This window comes from Heterodontus francisci, chromosome 13 (assembly GCF_036365525.1).
Source record: "Heterodontus francisci isolate sHetFra1 chromosome 13, sHetFra1.hap1, whole genome shotgun sequence".
Lineage (NCBI taxonomy): Eukaryota > Metazoa > Chordata > Chondrichthyes > Heterodontiformes > Heterodontidae > Heterodontus > Heterodontus francisci.
The window spans coordinates 72,008,162-72,032,192 of NC_090383.1; the positions used below are offsets into that span (position 1 = coordinate 72,008,162).

The window sequence follows — 24,031 nt, forward strand, 5'->3', positions numbered from 1 at the left end:
TTATCTTCTCTGAAGTAATGTGCTCCAACATCCCACTGTGATGACTACTTATGCCATAAATGAGATGAGAAACTGTCACTGCACTGTAACTTAGCAGAAACATATTTCACAGAGATAAAGTCAGTGCAATAAAATTATTGTTGTCTAGTGCTTTGGCATGCTAACTTTATCCACGTTGTCATGCAGGACCCCACCTGCCAAGAATGAGGCATATTGGTTTTGTCATATGAACATTGATTTTGAACTGTTGCTGGAGCGAGGAAATGACTTGTTGAACAGATCAGCCATGGCTGGAAAAAAACATTTGCATACTAACAGACGGTGCTTGTGTGAACGAAGGACCATTCCCTGACGCATTCGACCCACAATGGATGTTGATCACCGGACAGTGAGGGGGTGGGGAAGCGCATTCCAGGGCCTGCTGGGTGATGCAATTCACAGGGGCCAGGACTGGTTGGTCCAGCCGGTCACATGACTAGCTGGCTGTTCCAGACTTTTTTGAACTAGCACAGAGTGTTTGAACTCAGAAAGACTGTTTGCTCCTGGACTGAGAAGATATGTCCTGTCTGCTCCCATCTCTTTCTCACAAGCCTCTGAATCCACTGAAAACACATGAACCCCAAGAGAGAAACGTCTTATACAGCGAACAGGGTTTAAGAAGAATACTGGGCCCCAACGAAAAGCTAGATCTACCTACAATCCAGAACTCTACAGTGAGCTTGAGGAACCATAACAAAAACTCTTCAGATATTGCCTCAAACTTTTCCACTTTATTTTTCTTCTGCTCTTTTCCATCTCAATTTGCATGTGTGTACTGCATATGCATGCTAGCGTGGGCGTGTCGTGTATCTGTAGGTGTCAACTAAATTAGAGTTTAAGTTCAAGTTAAATTTCAACTTTTCTTCTTTAAACCTAAGAAAACCTGTTTGTGCTGGTTTCTTTGCCTTATACTTGGAAAGCAGTGAACATGGATTCACCAAGGGGGAGCTAAAATTAAACCCTGTTATGGTAAGACTAGGTGAAGGCTGAGAGGGCCCCCAAAGTAGCTTTCTCACCTGGTTATAACAACGTGATGACAATGCAAATCAGGTAATTAATTTTGTTTCAGTAAAAAACTGAATTAAGGGCTCTGTATCTGAATGCCTGCAGCATTCATAATACAGCAAATGAATTGTCAGCTCAAATAGAAATTTCTATATATGACCTGATAGCCCTTACAGAGACATGGCTACAAGGAAACCAAAGCTGGGACCTGAATATCCAAGGGTACGTTATCACTTTGGGTGGAACTAAGAAGCAGCAAGGGGCAGAAAACATAGGTTGGAGTTGTTTATAGGCCACCAAACAGCAGTGGTAATGTAAATCACAGTATAATATAATCAGGAAATTAGAGATGCATGTAACAAGGATAAGATAATAATCATTGGGGATTTCAATCTCCATATAGACTGGGTAAACCTTATTAGTACTAAAGTTGTGGAGGATGAATTCTTGGAATGTATGCAAGATGGTTTTCCAGAGCAGTACTTTGAAGAACCAACTAGGGAACGGGCTATGTTAGATCTAGTTTTGTGCATTGAAAAAGAGCAAATTAATAATCTTGTTGTAAAGGAGCCTTTAGGAAAGAGTGACCATAATATGATAGAATTTTACATTAAGTTTGAAAGTGATATAGTTCGATAAGAAACTAGGGTCTTAAATCTAAGCAAAGGAAACTATGAAGGTATGAGGGGCAAATTGGCTATGGTGGATTGGGAAACTACGCTAAAAGGTATGATGGAGAAAAACGATGGCTAACATTTAAAGAACTAATACATAGTTTACAACAAAAATACCTTCCTTTAATGCACAAAAATCCAGAGAGGGAACTGTTACAACCATGGCTAATGAAAGAAATCAAGGATTGTATTAGAGCAAAGGAAGAGGTGTATAAAGTTGCCCAAAAAAATGGTAAGCCTGAGGTTTGGGAGCATTTCAGAATTCTGCAGGAGGACCAAGAAAAAGATTAAGAAAGGGAAGATGGAATATGAGAGCAAACTAGTGAGAAACATAAAAAAAGACTGTAAATCCTTCTCTCGGTATGTAAAAATTAAAAGATTAACAAAAAAAACTGTGGGTCCATTACAAGTGGAGTCAGGAGAATTTATAATGGGGAATAAGGAAATGGCAGAGAAACTAAACAAATACATCGTGTCTATCTTCACGGAGGAAAATACTAAAAACCTTCCAGAAATAATGGAGAATCAAGGGAATAGTGTAAAAAAGGAACTGCAAGATATGAATATTAGTAAAACAAAAAAGTACTAGAGAAATAAATGGGCTTGAAATAGATATATGCCCTGGACCTGATGATCTACATCCCAGAGTGTTGAAAGAGGTGACTATGGAGATAGTCGATGCATTGGTGGTCATCTTTCAAAATAATGTAGACTCTGGAATGGTTCCTACAGCTTGTGTGCGAGCAAATGTAACCCCACTATCTAAGAAAGGAAGGAGAGAGAAAATAGGGAACTTACAGACCTTTTAGCCTAACCTCAGTCATATGGAAAATGGTAGAATCTGCAATAATGGATATGATAACAGGACACTTAGAAAATAATGGTAGGACTGGGCAGAGTCAACATGGATTTATGAAAGGGAAATCATGTTTAACAAACCTGTTGGAGTTTTTTAAGGATGTAACTAGCAGACTAGATAAGGGGGAACTGGTGGATGTGGTACATTTAGATTTTCAGAAAGCTTTTTATAAGCTCCCACACAAGAGGTTAATAAATAAAACTGGAGCACATGGGATTGGGGGGAATATACTGGCATGGATTGGGAACTGGTTAATGGACAGAAAACAGAGTAGAAATAAATGGGTCATTTTCAGATTGGCAGGCTGTGACTAGTGGGGTACTGCAAGGATCAGTGCTTGGGCCTCAGCTATTCACAATCTATATCAATGATTTGGATGTGGAGATTAAATGTAATATTTCCAAGTTTGCAGATGACACAAAACTAGGTGGAAGTGTGAGTTGTTAGAAGGATGCAAAGTCTTTGCAAGGGGATTTGGAGAGGCTAAGCAAGTGAGCAAAAATTTGGCAGATGCAATACAATGTGGAGAAATGTGAGGTTATCTACTTTGGCAGGAAAAACAGAAATACAGAGTATTTCTTAAATGGTGAGAGGCTGGGAAGTTTTGAATCTCAAAGGGACCTGAGTCACTGAAAGCTAATATGCAGGTACAGCAAACAACTAAAAAGGCAAATGGTATGTTGGCCTTCATTACAAGAGGATTTGAGTATAGGAGTAAAGATGTCTATCTGCAATTATATAGAGCCTTGGTGAGACTGCACCTGGAGTATTGTGTGCAGTTTGGGCACCTTACCTAAGGAAAGATATACTTGCCTTAGAGGGAGTGCAAGGAAGGTTGACCAAAATAATTCCTGGGATGGATGGATTGTCCTGTGAGGAAAGATTAAATAGACTGGGCCTTTAGAAGAATGAGAGGTGATCTCATTCAAACTTATAAAATTCTTACAGGGCTTGACAGGGTTGATGCAGGAAAGATGTTTCCCCTGGCTGGGGTATCCCGAACCAGGCAACACCGTTTCATTCAAACATACAAAACTCTTACAGGGCTTGACAGGGTTGATGCAGGAAGGATGTTTCCTCTGACTGGGGAGTCCACAATCAGGGGACACAGTCTCAGAATAAGGGGCAGGCCATTTAGGACTGAGATGAGGATGAATTTCTTCACTCAGAGGGTGGTGAATCTTTGGAATTCTCTGCCCCAGAGGGCTGTGGAGGCTCAGTTGTTGAGTATGTTCAAGATTGAGATCGATAGATTTCTACATATTAAAAACATCAAGCAATACGGGGATAGTGCAGGAAAATGGTGTTGAAGTAGATCAGCCATGAACTCATTAAATGGCGGAGTGGGCTCAAAGGGCTGAATGGCCTACTCCTGCTCCTATTTCTTATGTTCTTATGTCTATGGAAGGTTTTATCCAATATCCGCGACAAGCAAAATATTCAAGGAGGTACAGAATCCACTGGCTCGCAATGAGGTCTGTAATTGATTCTTATTTTCAGAACCAAGGGCTGGATTTTGCCACGAAGGCGGGTTAGGAGGCAGGCAAGCTGGCAAACTTGCACTGGAGAGCAGTGTGCCAGTTGCTCAATGTGGTGCCACCTCCTTGTGCTTTTCCAAATGCGGCCTCATGGGAGGAAGGCTTCCCGCCGGGAAGTGGTGGGACATTAATTAGGATCACTATTAATCCAGTGGTCTATTTCCTCACATCTACAATTTTTCCAATGATGCATGGGCCCCATACAGACCGGGATTTTGTGAGGTCCCTTGAGGCGGGGTCAGAGGTGGGTGGAGGGGGCATGGAGTATCGCAACATGTGGCGGGGTGGCAGTGCGGCGGAGGGCCCGTCACCTCCCCATCACCCAGCGATCTTCCTGAGGGCGGGATAGGCTGATGATGAACCCCCTCCACCGGACAGCATAAACACTTCCCCGCACCCCTCCCCTGTCCCCTGTTGGGTCCTTCCGGACTGGCCCCAGTGACCCCGCCTCAGCAACCTCTGTTCAGGGTTCCAGCGCTGGGCCTGGTCCAAGGCCTCTGCAGTACTGGCAGTGGCCACTGTTCTCGGTGGCGTTGCTAATATTGCTGAGCAGTTGGCCCTCTGATTGGCCAGCAACTCATGGAGGTGGGATGCCCATCTTTAAAGAGACAGGGATTCCGCCTCCCTAAACTTTGATTTAAAAAGACCGGAGGATCGCTCCGGGATGGCACGAAAAGGCAGAGGCAGGGTTACCCCCGTCTTATTGGCTTGGTGCCGAGTGCCCCATCTCCAGCAGAAAATCTAGCCCAATGTGTCAAGAGACTCATCCAAGCAGATGAGGTGGCTGCACAGTGGGAGACCCATGAGTGAAGCTTCTGGCATTTAATTTTTCATTTAGAAGCGGCAGAGGCAAAGAGGAGTCCATGGATAACTACAGTCTTACCACGGAGAAACTTAAGCTGTCATATTGAGGGTGCTGAAAGAGAGGAGTATAATTAGATTATGCTTAATTGTGGTCATAAGGTGCCAGTTTATTTCTACATCTGTGGAGCTTGTGCTTGTGGCTGTATCAGGAGATGGGGGGCAATGACGAGGAGCAGCATGTGCAGTAACACAGAGAGAACCCTGGTGGAATGCAAAGGTGCCAGCCGAGGGGCTAGAGGGGCAAGAAGGCACACATTGGGCTGGAATTTGTGTTGGTGGTGGGGCTCCTGGCGCCAGGCCGAAGAGGTAGGATAAAAACGTTGGAAGCAGTTTGGAGAAGGTTTACTAGACTAATAGCTGGAATGGGTGGGTTGTCTTACAAGGAAAGGTTGGACAGGCTAGGCTTGTATCTCCTGGAGTTTCGAAGAGTAAGAGGTGACTTGATTGAAACATATAAGTTCCTGAGCGGTCTTGACAGGGTGTATGTGGAAAGGATGTTTCCCCTTGTGGGAGAATCTCGAACTAGGCGTCACTATTTAAAAATAAGGTTTCGCCCATTTAAGACCGATTTGAGGAGAAATTATTTCTCCCAGAGGCTGGGAATCTTTTGAGCTCTCTTCCTCCAAAGATAGTGGAAACAGATCTCAGTGGCAGCGGGAAGAGGCCCTTAATCGGCAGTCAATATGCCACTTAAAGGCCTCAATTGACCTCTGGGCGGGAAGGTCTTCGTCTGCCTATCCCACCGCGGAGAAGATCGCTGGGCCCCCCGTCACCCATCATGATAGTCCACATAAAATCCTAGCCATTAGGTTTCAACCACAGCCCTTTTCAGTACATCAAAATGCATGCATTGAACAAAAGCATTATGATCTGCACCCAATGTGAAAGCCAATGTGATGCTGTCACCATCTCTCTGCCCTCTTGCGAGAGCTCCTACATGGTGACTGTTGTCTGATTGCCTTTAAGAGTGATGTCCCTTTAAGAACTGCGTATGCTAATGAGCTAAGTGCCAGGATGTAGTCATGTGACTACACGCCAGAGTCACTCTGCAAATTTAACACTCAGACGAACGTTCTATAAATAGTTTGCTCTGTAATGTATATAGTATTTTCGCTGCTAATAAACCTGTTTGAGATCTTCAATGAACTGGACTGCATGCATCTCATTTATGTTGCATAAGACAACATAAAGAACTCATTACAGTGATCTCTCTGTGGCTGGAGCTGCTGGGAAGGCAGGTTCAAAGCCATACCTACTTATATGGGTTTACCGTCACCAGCAGAGATCATGTTTGTCAGACAAGTGAGAACGATTCTGCCAAGCCATCATCTGTCCAAATTCTCCAAGATGCAGGAGACACTGCTCGAAAACCAGGGGAGAATGAAGATGGTGCATGACAGACCTGCAGGGGCAGATCTACCTTAGCTACATGTAGGACAAAAGGTCAGGGTCATACACCCCACAATGAGAACATTGTTACCCGCAGAGATATCCAAAGTATGCAGTGAGCCTAGGTCCTACGAGATTACAACATCTAGCGAAGTGGTGTTGAGAAGGAACTGAAGCCAACTAAGAGAGGTGTGCACTCTGATGAAGAGGGTATGACTGAACATCAGGACAACTACCAACACATTGACAACATGCCTGCAGACCAAAAGCAGCCAGGCGTGAAATCCACATCCCCAGAAGATTATGCCATAACCAGATCTGGAAGAATTGTCAAACCACCTTAACAATATATGGACTTTTAAGCCTCTACACTTGTAAATTTCATAATCCATATCCTTGCACCTGTAAATGTTATAGTCTCTATCCATATAACCAATTTTGATGTCTAATATTATGTGTTTTTACCTGGAGCATACAAGACTTATCTTTGAAAAGAAAGGGGGTGTTGCATGATCTCTCTTTAAGAATTCAGTGTGCTAATGAGCTAAGTACCAGGATGTAGTCATGTGACTAGAAGACATGGTCATTCTGCAACTGTAACACCCAGATGAAGGTTCCATTAATAGTTTGTTCTGTAATGTATATAATAGTTTAACTGTTAATAAACCTGTTTGAGATCTTCAGTGAACTGGACTCCACGCATTTCCATGCATTTCTGTTGCATAAGACAACATAAAGAACTCATTACAGTGATCCATCTGTGGCTGGAGCTGATGGGGCGGCAGGCTGCTCGAGAGGGTGTCCCGACAGTTGAGATGTCTGTGGTGTCTTTCCTCGAGGTCACAGTGCGCATAATGGCACCGTGACAGGTTGTGCCAGCAGCCACTTGCGCAGGGACAACCTCAGTCATGAAGGCTTGACCGTTATCATGTGTCTTAGTCAGAGGGTCCAGCTTCAGAAGATGGGGGCCCTTGAGTAGTAGTGCCAACAACATCATCCCTTCCTGCATCAGCCCTCTCATGGCCCATCTGAATGTCTGCACTTAGTAGGTGCCTGACAACACCTGATTGGGCATTCATATGTCCATATGCCATCACTGCAACAGACCGATCAATGCTACAGAATGCATCACACATTCTGTTCATGCCAATTTGCTGCTCCTGCATCCATTCAGTGACCACTTTTTCAATGAAGCAGCTCTTGCGTTCATATGCCTGAGAGGTAGCAATGTTCATGTCATGAATGGACTCCTTCATTTTCATTGCAAGGGACTAAGGAAGCTCTGCCAGATGTTCACACACCTTCTGTAACTGTTCCACAAGCACCTGTTTTATATAGCCAGCCACCCCCCCCCCCCCACCCCTCCCATCACCATCCCGCCCCCTCAAGACTCAGCATCTCCAGCCATAAAAGCATGGTTGGAGCTGTCTTCCGTCCTCAAATGGGAACTGTCCACAGCTGCCTCTGGCTCCATTTCCAGCTGCTGCTCACATGTGACATGATGCTCACATTGTGCCATCTGTTCTACACATGCCTGAGACCCCACCAAAGTTCGTATACCTACACTGATGGAGGGTGTGCTTGACTCATGTGACGGTGGTTCCTCAGAGTGCAAGTCATCCTCTGAAGCCACCGGGGACACCACAATTGACAGCTGGTGGTTTTCCGGAATCGACCTTGTGGAAGAACGAAAACATCAGTAACTCAACCTCCTTTGTTGCAGATGGTGCTTCATCAGACATTTGGCAGCACATCAAGTTGGATCCACTGGATATGACTTCACAAAGTAGGAAGCTGTTCTGCTACACTCTAATCTCACCATCGTCAACTGCCTGCACTGTGGCCACACTGCCAAGATCAAGGGTCTTCTCCTCCACCAACATCAATATTGCTGGTTGGCCACCCCACCCATTGAACAGCTCCTCTTGTGGCCATTGTGTGTTCCTTTCTGCTGCAATGTGAGGGTGAAGAGTTCAGCTACATATAACCTTCCCATCTGAGCATCATGATCCACATTCAGATGTGACGATCCTGGCATTGACTGACCCTGAGCTACATGACCATCCTTCCAAACCTGCATAGCTTTGACCCCTTTGCTTGGGTGACGGGTGGCACTGAGCACACATCTCCTCAGTCTTCTTAGACACTGCCTGCCTTGTGGCCCTACGGCTCAGAGATGTGCAGTCCCTTTATGACCCTCATGGCTGACAGTTTGTCATTGTATGTTACCTTGTCAGACCTTAGAAGATCATCAAAGCACTTCCTGCACTGGACACATGTCCTACTAACTGCACTGCAGCTGCTGATCCCTCTAGTGACCTCCAGCCATGTTCCATAGTTTGCCTGGCAAGCCTTCTCCTTCCATTCACCAGAAATAAGATGTTTCTCCTGTTTCTCACTGCAGCTAGCATCACTTCCAAGGAAGCATCGCTAAACCATCGGGCCACCCTATCATGACAGACCACCATGTTATTGATTTGAAAGCCTGTTCCATCAGGGCTGACACTCTCTGGTTGCATTCACTTTGAGGTCTGATGGGCACTCTTTAAATGGGACCCAGCACTTCCAGCTCTCGCCTCCTAATCTCACCCTTCATCCATAATTGGATGGATATTGTGGAGGCAATCCGCTAATTGGTCGCCTCCCGTAAAATGCTAATGCATGTCGCACTCTGTCCTTGAACAGGGTTGGTACTCAAAATGGTTTCATTATTGGGGTGCCTAGTTAGCAAGAATGAAAGTGAAGGCCAAATTCCTGAATCTGTCAAAATTAGGCAAAATATCAGAGTAGTATTTGAGTTTTTTAATCTAATTTACATCAATGCAGATTTAGGCTGGTGTTACGACCAGCAGAGAAAGAGGTCTACGATTCCCTTTCAGCCTTCACCTGGTCTTACTGTAACAGGGTTTAATTTTAAATACACCGTAATTTTTGGCTCCCCCTTGGTGAATCCTTGTTCACTGCTTTCCAATTAAAAAGCAAAGAAACCAGCGCACACACAGGTTTTCTTAGGTTTAAAGAAGAAAGGTTGAAATTTATTAAACTTAAACTCTAATTCAGTTAACACCTACGGATACACGACACACCCATGCTGCTATGCATACGCAATACACACATGAAGATAGGGACATAAAAGAGCAGAAGAAAAAATAAAGTGGAAAAGTTTGGGGCAAACTCTGAAGAGGGTTTTTTTTTGTGACAGTGCTTCGAGCTCGCTGCAGAGTCCTTGATTGTAGGTAGATCTTACTTTTCGTTAGGGCCTAGTATTCTTCTTAAACCTGGTTCACTGTAGGAGACTTTTCTCTCTTGGGGTTTATGTGTCTTCAGTGGGTTTTTGGAGTTCTGTGCAAAAGAGATGGGAGCAGACAGGAGAGACCTTTGCAATTCAGGAGCAAACAGTTTTCTGTAGACTCGCAGTTCAAATTGTACAATTCAGAAACCCCCAGGTTGCCAAGCAGGTAGTCGTGTGACTAACTGGTCTGAGCATATCTTGGCTCTGTGTATTGTATCATCTTAACAGGGAATGGAATGCACTTCCCTGCCTTCAATGTCTGTTAGTATATAAATGAGTTTTTTCCAGCCAAAGTCAGGCAGTCCTTGTAATAGGCCTTCTCTTCTTCCCAGCAACAATTTGAAATTTAATGTCCATGTGACGAAATTAATATGCCTTATTCTTGGCAGGTGGGGGCCTGCATGACACCTCCACACCCAGGGGAATGAAATGTGATTTGAGAAAAGCGCATTTCATTAAAAGGGTTGTGAGAAAATATATAAAATACAGAAATAAACATGCATTTCTCTCAAACATTTACATTCATTCATAAATCCTATAAAATTGCCTTTCTTCTCTTGGTGCCAGTGCTTCTTTAATTGCCCCCTTTTGACATCCCAATAAACGTATGGTTCTTTTTTGGGGGGAAAATGTTTTTTCTGTTTGCCCATTTCCATGGCTGCCTAGGGTCTTTGTTCCTGCTGAGGTAAATTTTTTTTTAAAGAGTCAGCAGTGGGTGGGTCTATCCTGAACTCTCTTTCCGTGCTTTGCTGAGTCATGCAAAGGCTTTCGACTTCAGGGGTTGGGTGGTTCCCTTTTCCTCTGACTGTGGGGGAGGATTCTTTGCTAATCTCCCCTTTGTTCTCTGAGACACTCCTGTTTGCAGGTACTTGTGCAGACTCTACTGCACTTCCCTGTGGCACTTCGACTGGGTGAAACATCACCCTCATGGTTTCTCTGCCTCCGAGAGGTATTTCTTTGTCACTGCAGGATCCTGTAAATGCCGTTAGCAACTCTGGTGGGGTGCTTCTAGTGCCTGCATTTACATAGGAGGATGTGGGGTCTAACTTTTCACAGTAAGGGTTTTCTTCTGGAATTCCTCCTGGACTTCCTTTAACCTGCCCTCTTGGTCACTTGTTCCCCTTCCCTATTTAACCTTTTTCCAGCCTTGTGCCTGCCTGTCCCTTTTTGTTCTCGGCGGGGTCCATTACAGTTCACCAGCCCTCTGCTGGAGGGTCCTCCTAACACCGGTACAAGACTTAGGGTGCAGGTTTCACTGTAGGTTGGTGTTTCCCCTCAACCTGGCACATGTGACAACTCCTGCAGCACTCCACCACATCTTTGTGGAGTTTTGGCTCGTCAGATTGCTGTCTTATGTGGGCTTTGGTCTTTTGTATACCGGCATGTACAACCACTGTAGTCTCGTGGCCCTTCTTGATATTTCTCTCCGGTACCTCTGTGGCACCACTAACTGGTGAACTACTGTCCACTCCTTGATCTCAGGTCTGTGAGGAGAACTCCATTTCCTCATCAGTACCTCATTCCTTAAGTAGTAGCAATCAGCGACTCCCTCTGTGTCACTTTCAGACTGGGCAGCTTGTGCTAACTCTTGCAATACTGGGTCGGCTTGCTGAGCCTCAGCTAGGGAAAATCCATTTAATTCATTCTCTGGGTCTCTTAACTTTCCAAAGAAAGTCTCGGACAGGCAGCCCTTATGGTCATCTGCCTGCAGTGCCAATGCAGTCTCCTCTGGGGGAGCTGGTTTGATCATGGCCTGATCCACTACATATTCAGGGAAACTGCAGGGGTCCGTCTCCTGCCACTGCCCTGTCTCTCTGACCTCCTGTGGTATTTCTTTCACTTCTGGAGGCGCTACCACCTTCAACCCCGCCAGATCATTACCTAGGAACAGGTCAACCCTGTCCACAGGCAAACTAGGGACAATCCCTACGGTCACCGGTTCCGACACTAGGTCGCACTCCAGGTATACCCGGTGTACAGGTGCAGGCATACACAGCCCTCCAATACCATTTGCCACCAGTTTGGTGTTCACTGCACTCTCTGGGGGAAAGGTCAAGCCTTTTCCCAGTAAAAGGGATCTGGTGGCCCCTGTGTCCCTGAGAATTACTATGGGCTTGCTAGCCCCATTCAAGGGGTTTGGGGTTACTTTCCCTTCGAATGCAAAACCCTGATAACCTTCAGGAATCCGATCAAATCTTCCTGCACTTGCAGCCGTAAGCTTCCTGGGTCTCATTCTTACTGCAGTTGAAGCCACAGCTTGTTCTGCTGTGCTTTCCATCAGGGTCCTGTCTTCACTGAGCAGGTGTGCCCTGATTAACCCTACCAATTTTCCATTTAGTTTCCAGCAGTCAGCTTTTAAATGCCCTGCTTTATTACAATGGAAGCACATAGGTCTCCGGGTCTCACTCTTGCTCACAGCACCTTCCTTTTAGGCAAGAGGAGGGCCCCCTGTGTCTCCTGCTTTCCTTTCTCTCCCAGGACTGCTTGGGCTGCTATCATCTTCCCACCCTTTGTCTTTTTCGGATTTGTGGGGGTGATTAGGAAAGGTTCTCCCCTGGGAAACCGACTTATAAATTAAAACAAATTCATTACCTAGATCGGCCGCTTGCCGGGCTCTCTGAACCTGCTGCTTCTCTACATGGGTGTTTATAGAGAGTGGGAGAGACATTTTAAAAATTCCTCTAAGAACTACTTCCCTGAGATTCTCATAGCTGAGCTATACTTTAAGAGCCCTCAGCCACTGGTCAAAAGCCAGCTGCTTCCTTCTTTCAAACTCCAGATAAGTTTGATCAGCTTGCTTCTTGAGGGTTTTAAACTTTTGGCGATAGGCTTTAGGTATTAATTCAAATGTCCTGAGGATAGCATTTTTGGTCAGTTCATAATTTGATGAACGCTCATCTGGCAACAGGGAATAAACCTCATGTGCTTTTCTAGTTAGCTTGCTTTGTAATAAAAGAGGTCAGGTCTCAGCTGGCCATTTTAGCTGCCTTGCCAGTTTCTCAAAGGACACAAAAATAGCTCCACATCTTCCTCGTTGAATTTTGGAATTAGTTGAGCTAGTTTTAACAATTTTGTCCCAAGCCCTGAATTATGCTCCTCCATATTGGCCACACTTTCACTGGGGTTACTCTGTCACCCCCTAGTTAACTCAAGTTGCTTCAGCTCTCTTTCTTCGCATTTTTTCTGAAATATTCTTTCTCTCTCTCTCTCCTCTCTCTCTCTCTCGTTCCTTCTCCTGTCTTTCATTTTCTTCACATTCCTTCTGGAAGGCTCTCTCTTTCTCCCTTACCCTTACCTCAAATTCAAGTTTCCTCTGTTCCAATTGTATCTTTGCTAACAATACCCTGTCAGAGTCTGCTTCTAACCCTGTTTCTGCTTCTTCAGATTCAAGGGAAAAATGGTTGGCCGCTAGCCTTGGGAATTCAGACTTCCTAGTCTTGCCATGTACATTGATCCCACACTGCTAAGGCATTTTCCTCAACTCCTCCATAGAAAATGCATTTAACTTATCCCAAGTTACTTCATCCTGGCTTGGAGAGCTACTAGCTTCAGTTGCAAACATGTTGGTATTCAAGCACACACAATCACAAGAAAACCCGTATTGAAATCATTATCATTTTTGATTGGGAACAATTTAGCTTCCCACTTCCAATTTCTCTCATTTGTCTGTGGATCAATTCCGGACACTAGCACACAAATTTCTGTTATGACCAGGTGAGATAGAGGTCTAGGGTTCCCTTTCAGCCTTCACCTGGTCTTACTGTAACAGGATTTAATTTTAAACACACTGTGTTTTTAGCTCCTCCTTGGTGAATCCTTGTTCACCACTTTCCAATTATCAGGCAAAGAAACCAGCACACACACAGGTTTTCTTAGGTTTAAAGAAGAAAGATTGAAATTTAATAAACTTGAACTTAAATTCTAATTTGGTTAACACCTACGGATACACAATGCACCTAGAAAAGAGCAGAAGAAAAAATTAAGTGGAAAATTTTGAGGCAATCTCTGAAGAGGGTTTTTTTTGTTACTGTGCTTCAAGCTCACTGTAGAGTCCTTGATTGTAGGTACATCTTGCTTTTCGATGGGGCCCAGTATTCTTCCTAGACCTTGTTAACTGTAGGAGACTTTCCTCTCTTGGGGTTCATGTGTTTTTGGAGTGGGTTTTTGGAGTTCTGTGCAAAAGAGATGGGAGCAGACAGGAGAAGCTATGGCGAGCCAGCCAGAAGTGAGCTTTTCAATCCAGGAGCAAACAGCTTTCTGCAGAAACTACACAATTCAGAAACCCCCACAACAATTTGAAATTTAATGTCCATGTGGCAAAATTAATATGCCTTATTCTTGGCCTGCATGAAAATGGTTATCCTTTAAAATATCTGAACAATTGTACTCTTTTGCAGAAATAGATTTCACAAGAACACAAGAAATAGGAGCAGAAATCGACCATATGACCCATGGAGCCTGCTCCATCATTCAATACGATCATGGCTGATCTTGGGCTTCAATTCCATTTCCTGCCCGTTTCCCATATCCCTTGATTCCCTGAGAGACCAAAAATCTATCTATCCCAGTCTTAAATATATTCAACAATGGAGCATCCACAACCCTCTGGGGTAGAGAATTCCAAAGATTCACAACCCTTTGAGTGAAGTAATTTCTCCTCATCTCAGTCCTGAATGATCGGCCCCTTATCCTGAGATTGCGCCCCCGCGTTCTAGATTTCCTGACCAGCGGAAACAATCTCAGCTTCTACCCTATCAAGCCCTTTCAGAATCTTGTATGTTTCAATTAGATCGCCTCTCATTCTTCTAAACTCCAGAGAATATAGGCCCAATTTGCTTAGCCTCTCATCATAGGTCAACCCCCTCATCCCAGGGACCAATCTTCGCTGCACAGCCTCCAGTGCAAGTATATCCTTTCTTAAATGCGGGGACCAAAACTGCACACAATATTCCAGGTGTGGTCTCACCTAAGCCCTGTACAATTTGAGTAAGACTTCTTTATTCCTGTACTCCAATCCCCTTGCAATAAAGGTCAACCTGCCATTTGCCTTCCTAATAGCCTGCTGCACCTGCATGCTAACTTTACATGTTCCTTGTACGAGTACACCCAAGTCTCTTTGAACACCAACACTTACCAGTTTCACACCTTTTAAAAAATATTCTGCTTTCCTATTTTTGCGACCAAAGTGAACAACTTCACACTTCCCTACATTATACTCCATTTGAAATCTTGTTGCCCATTCACTTAGCCTGACTATATCTCTTTGCAGCCTCTCTGCGTCCTCCTGCAGCTTACCTTTCCACCGAGCTTTGTATCATCAGCAAACTTAGATACATTACTCTCTGTTTCTTCATCCAAGTCATTAATATAGAGTGTAAATAGCTGAGGCCCCAGCACTGATCCTTGTGGCACTCCATTATTCAGTGCCTGCCAACTTGAAAATGTCCCATTTATGCCCACTCTCTGTTTCCTGTCTGTTAATCAATCCTCTATCTACGCCATTATATTACCCCCAACAGCATGAGCCCTTATCTTGCCTATTAATCTTTTAAGTGGCACCTTATTGAATGCCTTTTGTAAATCCAGGTATATTACATCTACTGGTTCCCCTTTATCTACCCTACTAGTTACATCCTCAAAAAACTCTAATAAATTTGTCAAACAGGATCTCTATTTAGTAATACAATGCTGACTTGTTCTAATCACACTATGCTTTTCCAAGTGCAATTTAAGACCACTTTAATAATAGTTTCCAGCATCTTCCCAATGACTGATGTTAGGCTAACTGGCCTGTAGTTCCCCTGTTTTCTCTCTATCTCCTTTCTTGAAAAATGGTGTAACATTTGTCAACTTCCAATCTAATGGGACCATTCCTGAATCTAAGAAATTCTGGAAAATCATAGCCAGCACATCCACTATCTCTGCAGCTATCTCTTTTAGAACTCTAGGGTGTAGGCGATCTGGTCTTAAGGACAAGTCAGATTTTAGTCCCTCAAATTTCTCCAATACTTTTTCTCGACTGATATTAATTTCCTTAATTTCTTCACTTTTTAGCCCCTAAGTTACTGCCTATTTCTGGTATGGAGCTTATGTCTTCTTCTGTGAAGATAGACACAAAATATTTGTTCAATGCCTCTGCTATTTCCTCAATTGCCATGATGATTTCTCCTGTCTCTGCCTTGAAGAGGCCAACATCTACTTTAGCTACTCTCTTCCTTTTTATGTAGCTATAAAAGCTCTTACAATCTGTTTTTATATTGCTGGCTAGTTTATTCTCATATTCTATTTTTCCCATTTTATCAACTTTTTGGTGGCCCTTTGCTTGTTTCCACGATACTCCCAATCCTCAGACTTGCTACTATTTATTTGCAACAATAAAGGAAAAAAAATAGCAATTATATAAATATTTCTAATGTCAAAACATCCCAAAGCATTGAATTACTTTGGAAATCTGGCAACTACAACAGTGTAACATTCCCTTTGTATTGCACTGATTGTGCTGTTTTGGTCTTTTGGCCCAGTGAACTCTCACTTTTACGCTCAAACCTAGCTGTGATCAAACTTTTCTCTAAACAGTGCTAATCCAGACTAATCCAGACTCAATCATCAGTAAAGTGATGGAAGGTGTCATCAACAATGCCATCAAACAGCACTTGCTTAGCAATAACCTGCTCAGTGACGCTCAGTTTGGGTTCCGCCAGGACCACTCAGCTCCTGACCTCATTACAGCCTTGGTTCAAACTTGGACTAAAGAGCTGAACTCAGGAGGTGAGGTGAGAGTGACTGCCCTTGACATCAAGGCAGCATCTGACCAAGTATGGCAGCAAGGAGCCCTAGCAAAACTGAAGTGACTGGGAATCAGGGGGAAAACTCTCCACTGGCTGGAGTCACACCTAATGCAAAGGAAGATGGTTGTGATTGTTGGAGGTCAATCATCTGAGCTAGAAGGACATCAATTCAGGAGTTCCTCAGGGTAGTGTCCTAGGCCCAACCATCTTCAGCTGCTTCATCAATGACCTTCCTTTCATCCTAAGGTCAGAAGTGGGGATGTTCGCTGATGATTGCACAATGTTCAGCACCATTCGTGACTCCTCTGAGTAGTCCATGTAGAAATGCAGCAAGACCTAGACAATATCCAGGCTTGGGCTGATAAGTGGCAAGTAACATTCGCGCCACACAAATGCCAGGCAATGACCATCTCAAACAAGAGAGAATCTAATCATCTCCCCTTGACATTCAATGGCATTACCATAGTTGAATCCCCCACTATCAACATCCTAGGGGTTACCATTGACCAGAAACTTAGCTAGAGTAGCCATATCAATAGTGTGGCTACAAGAGCAGGTCAGAGGCTAGGAATCCTGCGGCGAGTAACTCACCTCCTGACTCCCCAAAGCATGTCCACAATCTACAAGGCACAAGTCAGGAGTGTGATGGAATACTCTCCACTTGCCTGGATGGGTTCAGCTCCAACAACACTCAAGAAGCTCAACACCATCCAAGACAAAGCAGCCCGCTTGATTTGCACCCCATCCACAAACATTCACTCCCTCCACCACCGATGCACAGTGGTAGCAGTGTGTACCATCTACAAGATGCACTGCAGCAACGCACCAAGGCTCCTTAGACAGCACCTTCCAAACCCGCGACCTCTACCAACTAGAAGGACAAAGGTTGTAAATGCATGGGAACACCAAGTTCCCCTTCAAGTCGCACACCATCCTGACTTGGAACTGTCTTGCCGTTTCTTCACTGTCGCTGGGTCAAAATCCTGGAACTCCCTTCCTAACAGCACTGCGGGTGTACCTACCTCACATGGACTGGTGCGGTTCAAGAAGGCAACTCACCACCAGCTTCTCAAGGGCAATTAGGAATGGGCAATAAATTGTGGCCTAGCCACCGATGCCCACATCCCATGAATGAATAAAAAAAAGTGCAGGTTTTCCTCTTTGTGTCCAGGGCAGTGAAGAGGAAAAACAAGCAAAGTTCTGTTGGGACAAGACTCTACCCTCACTTTGGCACTTCAGGTCTTCCTAGGATTACCGCAATTTATGTCGCTCGGGCTGTGTCTTGACTCGATGCAAGCTTGCGTTACAATAGCAATGAGAGAGATCTTTCTAGTTTCTTTTTTAGATTTTGAAATTGTATAGTATATAGAAGATGATCACAATTCATGAGGTGGTCCTAGGAGCATATTGCCGGGCACCCCGTGACAAATCCAAACATGTGAACCATTCTTTTAGAATGCTTACAACTCATTCTAGTTAAACTTTGGTTCTGATCTGTGTATCATTGTAGTGTTCCTCTGCTGTCGTGATGCTCCAATGTGTAGGTGGCATGAGCCATGGAAGGAGTGGGTATCCCTTGTCTTCTGGCACTTGCCTTTCATTTTGGGAAACAATGGGGATGTGAGACTGTCAGAAGATAGGAATATCATGGAAGGTCCCAGAAAACTTTGCACTTACATGCAGGATTTGGCACCTTTAAGTATACATTCAAAGAATGAAATCCCTTTATGCTGAAGTGATGTTGAGCACTGACAGTCAGGGCATGTGTAGTCACATGAGTGCTATTGATTGGCTTAAGAAGCTTATGAAATCCAGTAACTCTATAGAACTTATTGTATGCTTGTTCATTTGCCTGTGACCACTGTCCAACTTAATAAACTGTGCAGTCTGAGTGAACAGGGGAGGAATGATTTGCTTGTTGCCAGTACACACAGCAAATTGACTTATGTGGTAGAAGTCTTCAGTGGTTTCCTGAGATTTTGTAACCTCTGCAACTGTGAGCATCAGCTTTGCTCCTAATCAGTTCTGGAGTTCTGGCTGTGACAGTGAGTAAAGTCCTCCAAGACTTCTGAGCTGAATCATAGATTTTTGCCAAACGGTACTCCAATGAGTATGGGAACCTCTTGTGTAAATATCTTTCCTGACCACCCGTGGGCACAAATTTATTTTCATTGGTCTTTTAATAAGTTATAGGTAACAGTAAGCTCAGGCATCAAATATTTATAGTGTGTTGCTAACACCTTCTTTTCTTCCAAATCCAGGACATTTAAATACACCAGTCTGAACATCATTCCAAGTGGAGCTTTCTCTGGACTCAGAAACTTAACAAGCATGTATGTATTTAATTGATGTGTGTAATGTGTTGAACATTCAGTTGTGGCTCTGCTTGCAGAAAACTGTAATAGAGGGAAATATGGTGGGAAAGTTTTGAGAAACAATAATCCAGGACAAAATTAACAGTCAGTTAGACAAATGTGGATTCATTAAAGAAAGTCAGCAGGTATTTTTTTTAAAAGGCAAATTGTGTTTAACTAACTTGATTAAGTTTTTTGATGAGGTAACAGAGAGTGTTGATGAGGGTAATGCAGTTGATGTGGTGTACATGGACTTCCAAAAGGCATTTGATAAAGTGCCACATAATAGACTTGTCAGCAAAGTTAAATCAATGTAATAAAAGGGACAGTGGCAGCATGGATACCAAGTTGGCTGATTGACAGAAAACAGAAAATAATGGTGAACAGTTGTTTTTCGGACTGGAGGAAGGTAGTATAGTGTGGTTCCCCAGGGGTCAGTACTAGGACCACTGCTTTTCTTGATTTATATTAATGACCTCCACTTGGAGGGCACAATTTCAAAATTTGCGAATGACACAAACTTTGGAAGTATTGTGAAATGTGAAGAGGATAGTGATAGACTTCAAGAGAACATAGACAGGCTGGTGGAATGGGCGGACACTTGGCAGATGCAATTTAATGCAAGGAAGTATGAAGTGATACATTTTGCTAGGAAGAACAAGGAGAGACAATACAAAATAAAGGGTACAATTCTAAAGTGGGAACGGGATCAGAGGGACCTGAGGGTATATATTTGCACAAATTATTGAAGATGGCAGGGCAGGTTGAGAAAGCAGTTAAAAAGGCATAATAGGATCCTGGGCTTTATAAATAGAGGCACAGAGTACAAAAACAAGGAAGTTATGATGAATCTTTATAATACACTGGTTCAGCCTCAACTCTTGTGTCCAATTCTGGGCATCATACTTTAGGAAGAATTTGAAAACATTAGAGAGGCAGAAAAGATTTACGAGAATGGCTTCAGGGATGAGGACTTCAGTTCGGTGAATAGATCAGATCTGCTGGGGCTGTTCTCTTTAGAGAAGAGAAGGTTAAGAGGAGATTTGATAGAAGTGCTCAAAATCATGAGGGCTGTAGACAGAGTAGGTGGGGCAAAACTGTTCCCATTGGCAGAACCAGAGAAGACCGGTTTAAGGTGAATGGCAAAAGGACTAGAAGCGACTTGAGGAAAAATCTTTTTATGCAGAGAGTGGTTAGGATCTGGAATGTACTGCCTGAGAGTGTGCTGGGGGAATATTCAATCATGGCTTTCGAAAGGGAATAGATAATTACCTGAATAGAAAGAAAAATTGCAGGGCTACGGGGAAAGGGCAGGGGAGTGGGCCTAGCTGAGTTGTTCTTGTATAGAACTGGCATAGATACGACGGGCAGAATGGTCTTCTGTGCTGTAACCATTCTATGATTCTATGAAATATAACAGTACTCTCATTTTTCTCAGTTCTTCAGCATGATTTTGCTAAGTTTAAGAGCATCACCAAAAACAAAGGGAGAAGTTAGAAGAGTTTATTTTATGCAGGAGTTTGTTAGAACATGGAATGCCCTACCAGAAACAGAATCCATAATAGCTTTTAAAAGGGAGTAGAATAATCTTTGAAAAAGAACAATTCAAAGGAGTATGGAGAAAGAGTAGGGAAGTATTATTAAGTGCATAGCTCTTTCAGAGACCTGGCATAGGTGTGATGGCTCAAATAGCCTCCTTCAGTCATGTAAAATTCTGTGATTCTATAAATTGCAATGTAACAGAACTTCTCCATAAACATGGAAAAATGATTCTATGGTGTGAATTTTCATCTTCAAATCGCCATGGCTGCCTGAAATGAGCCTGTGCTACAAAGGTTGGGCTGGTGGATATCTTTGTTGCCACAGAGAGAGCAGTGCTGGCATATGTATTGCTGCATGATGACCTGAAGCCATGCTCGTCTTTACAGAAATCACCAAACTTTTAATCTATTGATATCTTTGCTAAAAATGGTGATGAAAATTACTTCCTAAGAGTCATTCTACTGAAATTGAAATGGAATGAAAATTAAGCAGAATCTGCAAAGGACATGCTAGCCGGCCTATCAGATTACTGGCCAGTCAATGAATAAGAATATCTACCCCAAGGTAATCGATACCCTTTGGGATCAATTACCTTGGTCTAGGTAAAATCTAAAGTCTCTCATACGAACATATGAATTAGGAGTAGAAGTAGGCCACTTGGCCATTCGAGCCTGCTCCGCCATTCAATAAGTTCATGGCTGAATTGATTACTCCACATTTCCACCTACCCCCGGTAACCTTCCACCCCCTTGCTTATCAAGAATCTCTCTACCTCTCCCTTAAAAATATTCAAAGACTCTGCTTCCGCCACCTTTTGAGGAAGAAAATTCCAAAGACTCACAATCCTCTGAGAGAAATAATTTCTCCTCATCTCTGTCTTAAATGGGCGACCCCGTATTTTTAAACAGTGACCCCCTAGTTCTAGATTCTCCACAAGGGAAAACATCCTTTCCACCTGCAGCCCGTCAAGACCCCTCAGAATCTTATATGTTTCAATCAGGTCGCCTCTTACTCTTCTAAATTCCAGTCGATTCAAGCCTAGCCTATCCAAACTTTGCTCAGAAGACAGCCGCCCATTCCAGGTATTAGTCTAGTAAACCTTCTCTGTAGTGCCCCCAATGCATTTACATCCTTCCTTAAATAAGGAGACCAGTACTGTACACAGTACTCCAGATGTGGTCTCACCAATGCCCTGTATAGCTGAAGCATAACCTCCCTACTTTTGTATTCAGTTCCCCTCGCGATGAATGATAACATTCTATTAGCTTTCCTAATTATTTGCTGTAGCTGCATATTAACCTTTTGTGATTCATGCACTAGAATACCCAGAGTCCTCTGCATCTCAGAGCTCTGCAATCTCTCTCCATTTAGATAATATGTTTCTTTTTTATTCTTCCTGCCAAAATGGACAATTTCACACCTTTCTACATTATACTCCATTTGCCAGGTCTTTGCCCACTCACGTAACCCATCTATATCCCTTTGTAGCCTCCTTATATCCTCTTCACAAGTTACTTTCCTACCTATCTTTGTGTCATCAGCAAATTTAGCAACCATTTATATAAATTGTAAAATGTTGAGGCCCCAGCACAGATCCCTGTGGCACACCAGTTGTTACATCTTGCCAATCAGAAAAAGACCCATTTATGCCTACTCTCTGTTTCCTGCTAGCTAACCGATCTTCTATCCATGTCAATATGTTACCCCCTACACCATGAGCTTTTACTTTCTGCAATAACCTTTGATATGGCACCTTATCATATGCCTTCTGGAAATCTAAGTACAATACATCCACCGGTTCCCCTTTATCCACAGCACATGTAACTCCCTCAAAGAACTCCAATAAATTGGTTAAACATGATTTCCCTTTCAAAAGACTTCGGAAGGATTCATGTAAGCTCTCAGAATTTATCTGAGGCCTCTAAGAGTGTTGCACACATTGAATTCCCAGGGTAGCCCAGGATCTTGCTAGAGACAGCAACTTGTCCTAAGAACAAACGGGTGTAAGATCTACCCATGGCTCCTCCTACCAGAAAATTACAACCCATAAAAAATGGGGCTAGAAATGGGTTCCGCCCCATTTTCCAGTCCTTGAACCAGACATTCTTACGTGGTCTGGACTGGAATTTCAGGTCTGTAATCAATCAGAGAGAGTTAAATTCAATAGTATAAGCCACAATACAAAGTCAATAAGGAATGAAACCGGACGGACCACCCGGCATCGACCTAGACACAAGCAATGAAAAAAGCAAATCCAGCCCTATCGACCCTGCAAAGTCCTCCTTACTAACATCTGGGGCATTGTGCCAAATCTGGGAGTGCTGTCCCACAGACTAGTCAAGCAATAGCCTGACATAGTCAAACTCACCGAATCATACCTTACAGACAATGTCCCAGACACTGCCATCACCATTCCCAGGTATATCCTGTCTCACTGGCAGGACAGACCCACCAGAGGTCACAGTGGTATACAGTCAGGAGGGAGTCGCCCTGGGAGTCCTTAATATTGACTCCGGACCCCATGAAGTCTCATGGCATCAGGTCAAACATAGGCAAGGAAACCTCCTGCTGATTACCACCGACCGCACCCCCCTCAGCTGATGAATCAGTACTCCTCCATGTTGAACACCAATTGGAGGAAGCACTGAGGGTGGCAATGGTGCAGAATGTACTCTGGGTGGGGCACTTCAATGTCCATCACCAAGAGTGGCTCGGTAGCGCCACTACTGACCGAACTGGCTCAGTCCTAAAGGACATAGCTGCTAGACTGGTGTGTGGCAGATGGTGAGGGAACTAACAAGAGGGAAAAATATACTTTACCACATCCTCACCAATCTGCCTGTCACAGATGCATCCATCGACGACAGTAGGAGTGACCGAGAGAATTTGAAGTCAGAAAGCTGTTTGCTCCTGGACTGAAAAGACCTCTCTCCTGTTTGTTCATCTCTTTCTTAGCAGCTTTGGAATCCATTGAAGACACATGAACCTCAAAAGAAAAAAGTCTCCTCCAGTGAACTAGTTTTAAGAATACTGGGCCCCAACGAAAAGCAAGAATCACCAACGAGCAAGGACTACAGCAAGCTCAAAGCACAGTCACAAAAACCCCTCTTCAGTGACTGCCTCAAACCTCTCTACTTTATTTTTTTTCTCTTTTCTGTCTCTCTTTACATGTACATATCGCATATGCATGCTAGTGTGTATCTGTAGGCGTTAACCGAATTAGAGTTTGTTTTAATAAAATTTCACTTTTCTTCTTTAAACCTAAGAAAGCCTGTTTATGCTCATTTCTTTGTTTTATAATTGGAAAGTGGTGAACAAGGATTCACCAAGGGGGATCTCAAAACACAGTGTGTTTAAAAAGTAAATCCTGTTACAATTAGACCAGGTGAAGGCTTAAAGAGACCCCTAGACACCTTTCTCACCTGGTCGTAACAATGTGCAGATGAAGGGCCCGCCACCAGGCGGCCGGGGGTTGGGGGAGTGATGGGTGCACCAAGGTCCCCACTGCTGCCAGTAATATACAGCAGGCCCTTATCGACGGTGTGGGTCGAGGCGGGCCTCCCCTGTGCTGTGACCAGCAGCACGAGGGGCCAGTAAAATTCAGCCTATCAGCATTTGTAACGCCTGATGGTCTTTATCAGTGTCTGGTGATGCCATTCAAGCTAAAAGAAGCCCAGCCACTTTTCA

General features: G+C 43.8%; 1 protein-coding gene across 1 annotated transcript in view; it reads left to right on the top strand.

Moving 5' to 3' along the window:
• LOC137376716 (follicle-stimulating hormone receptor-like) overlaps positions 1–24,031 on the top strand; it is a 214,329-nt gene that overhangs the window by 89,317 nt on the left and 100,981 nt on the right. The window contains exon 2 of the mRNA XM_068045690.1: positions 18,710–18,781. Coding sequence (XP_067901791.1) covers positions 18,710–18,781 — 72 coding nt within the window. The remainder of the gene's footprint in view (positions 1–18,709; positions 18,782–24,031) is intronic.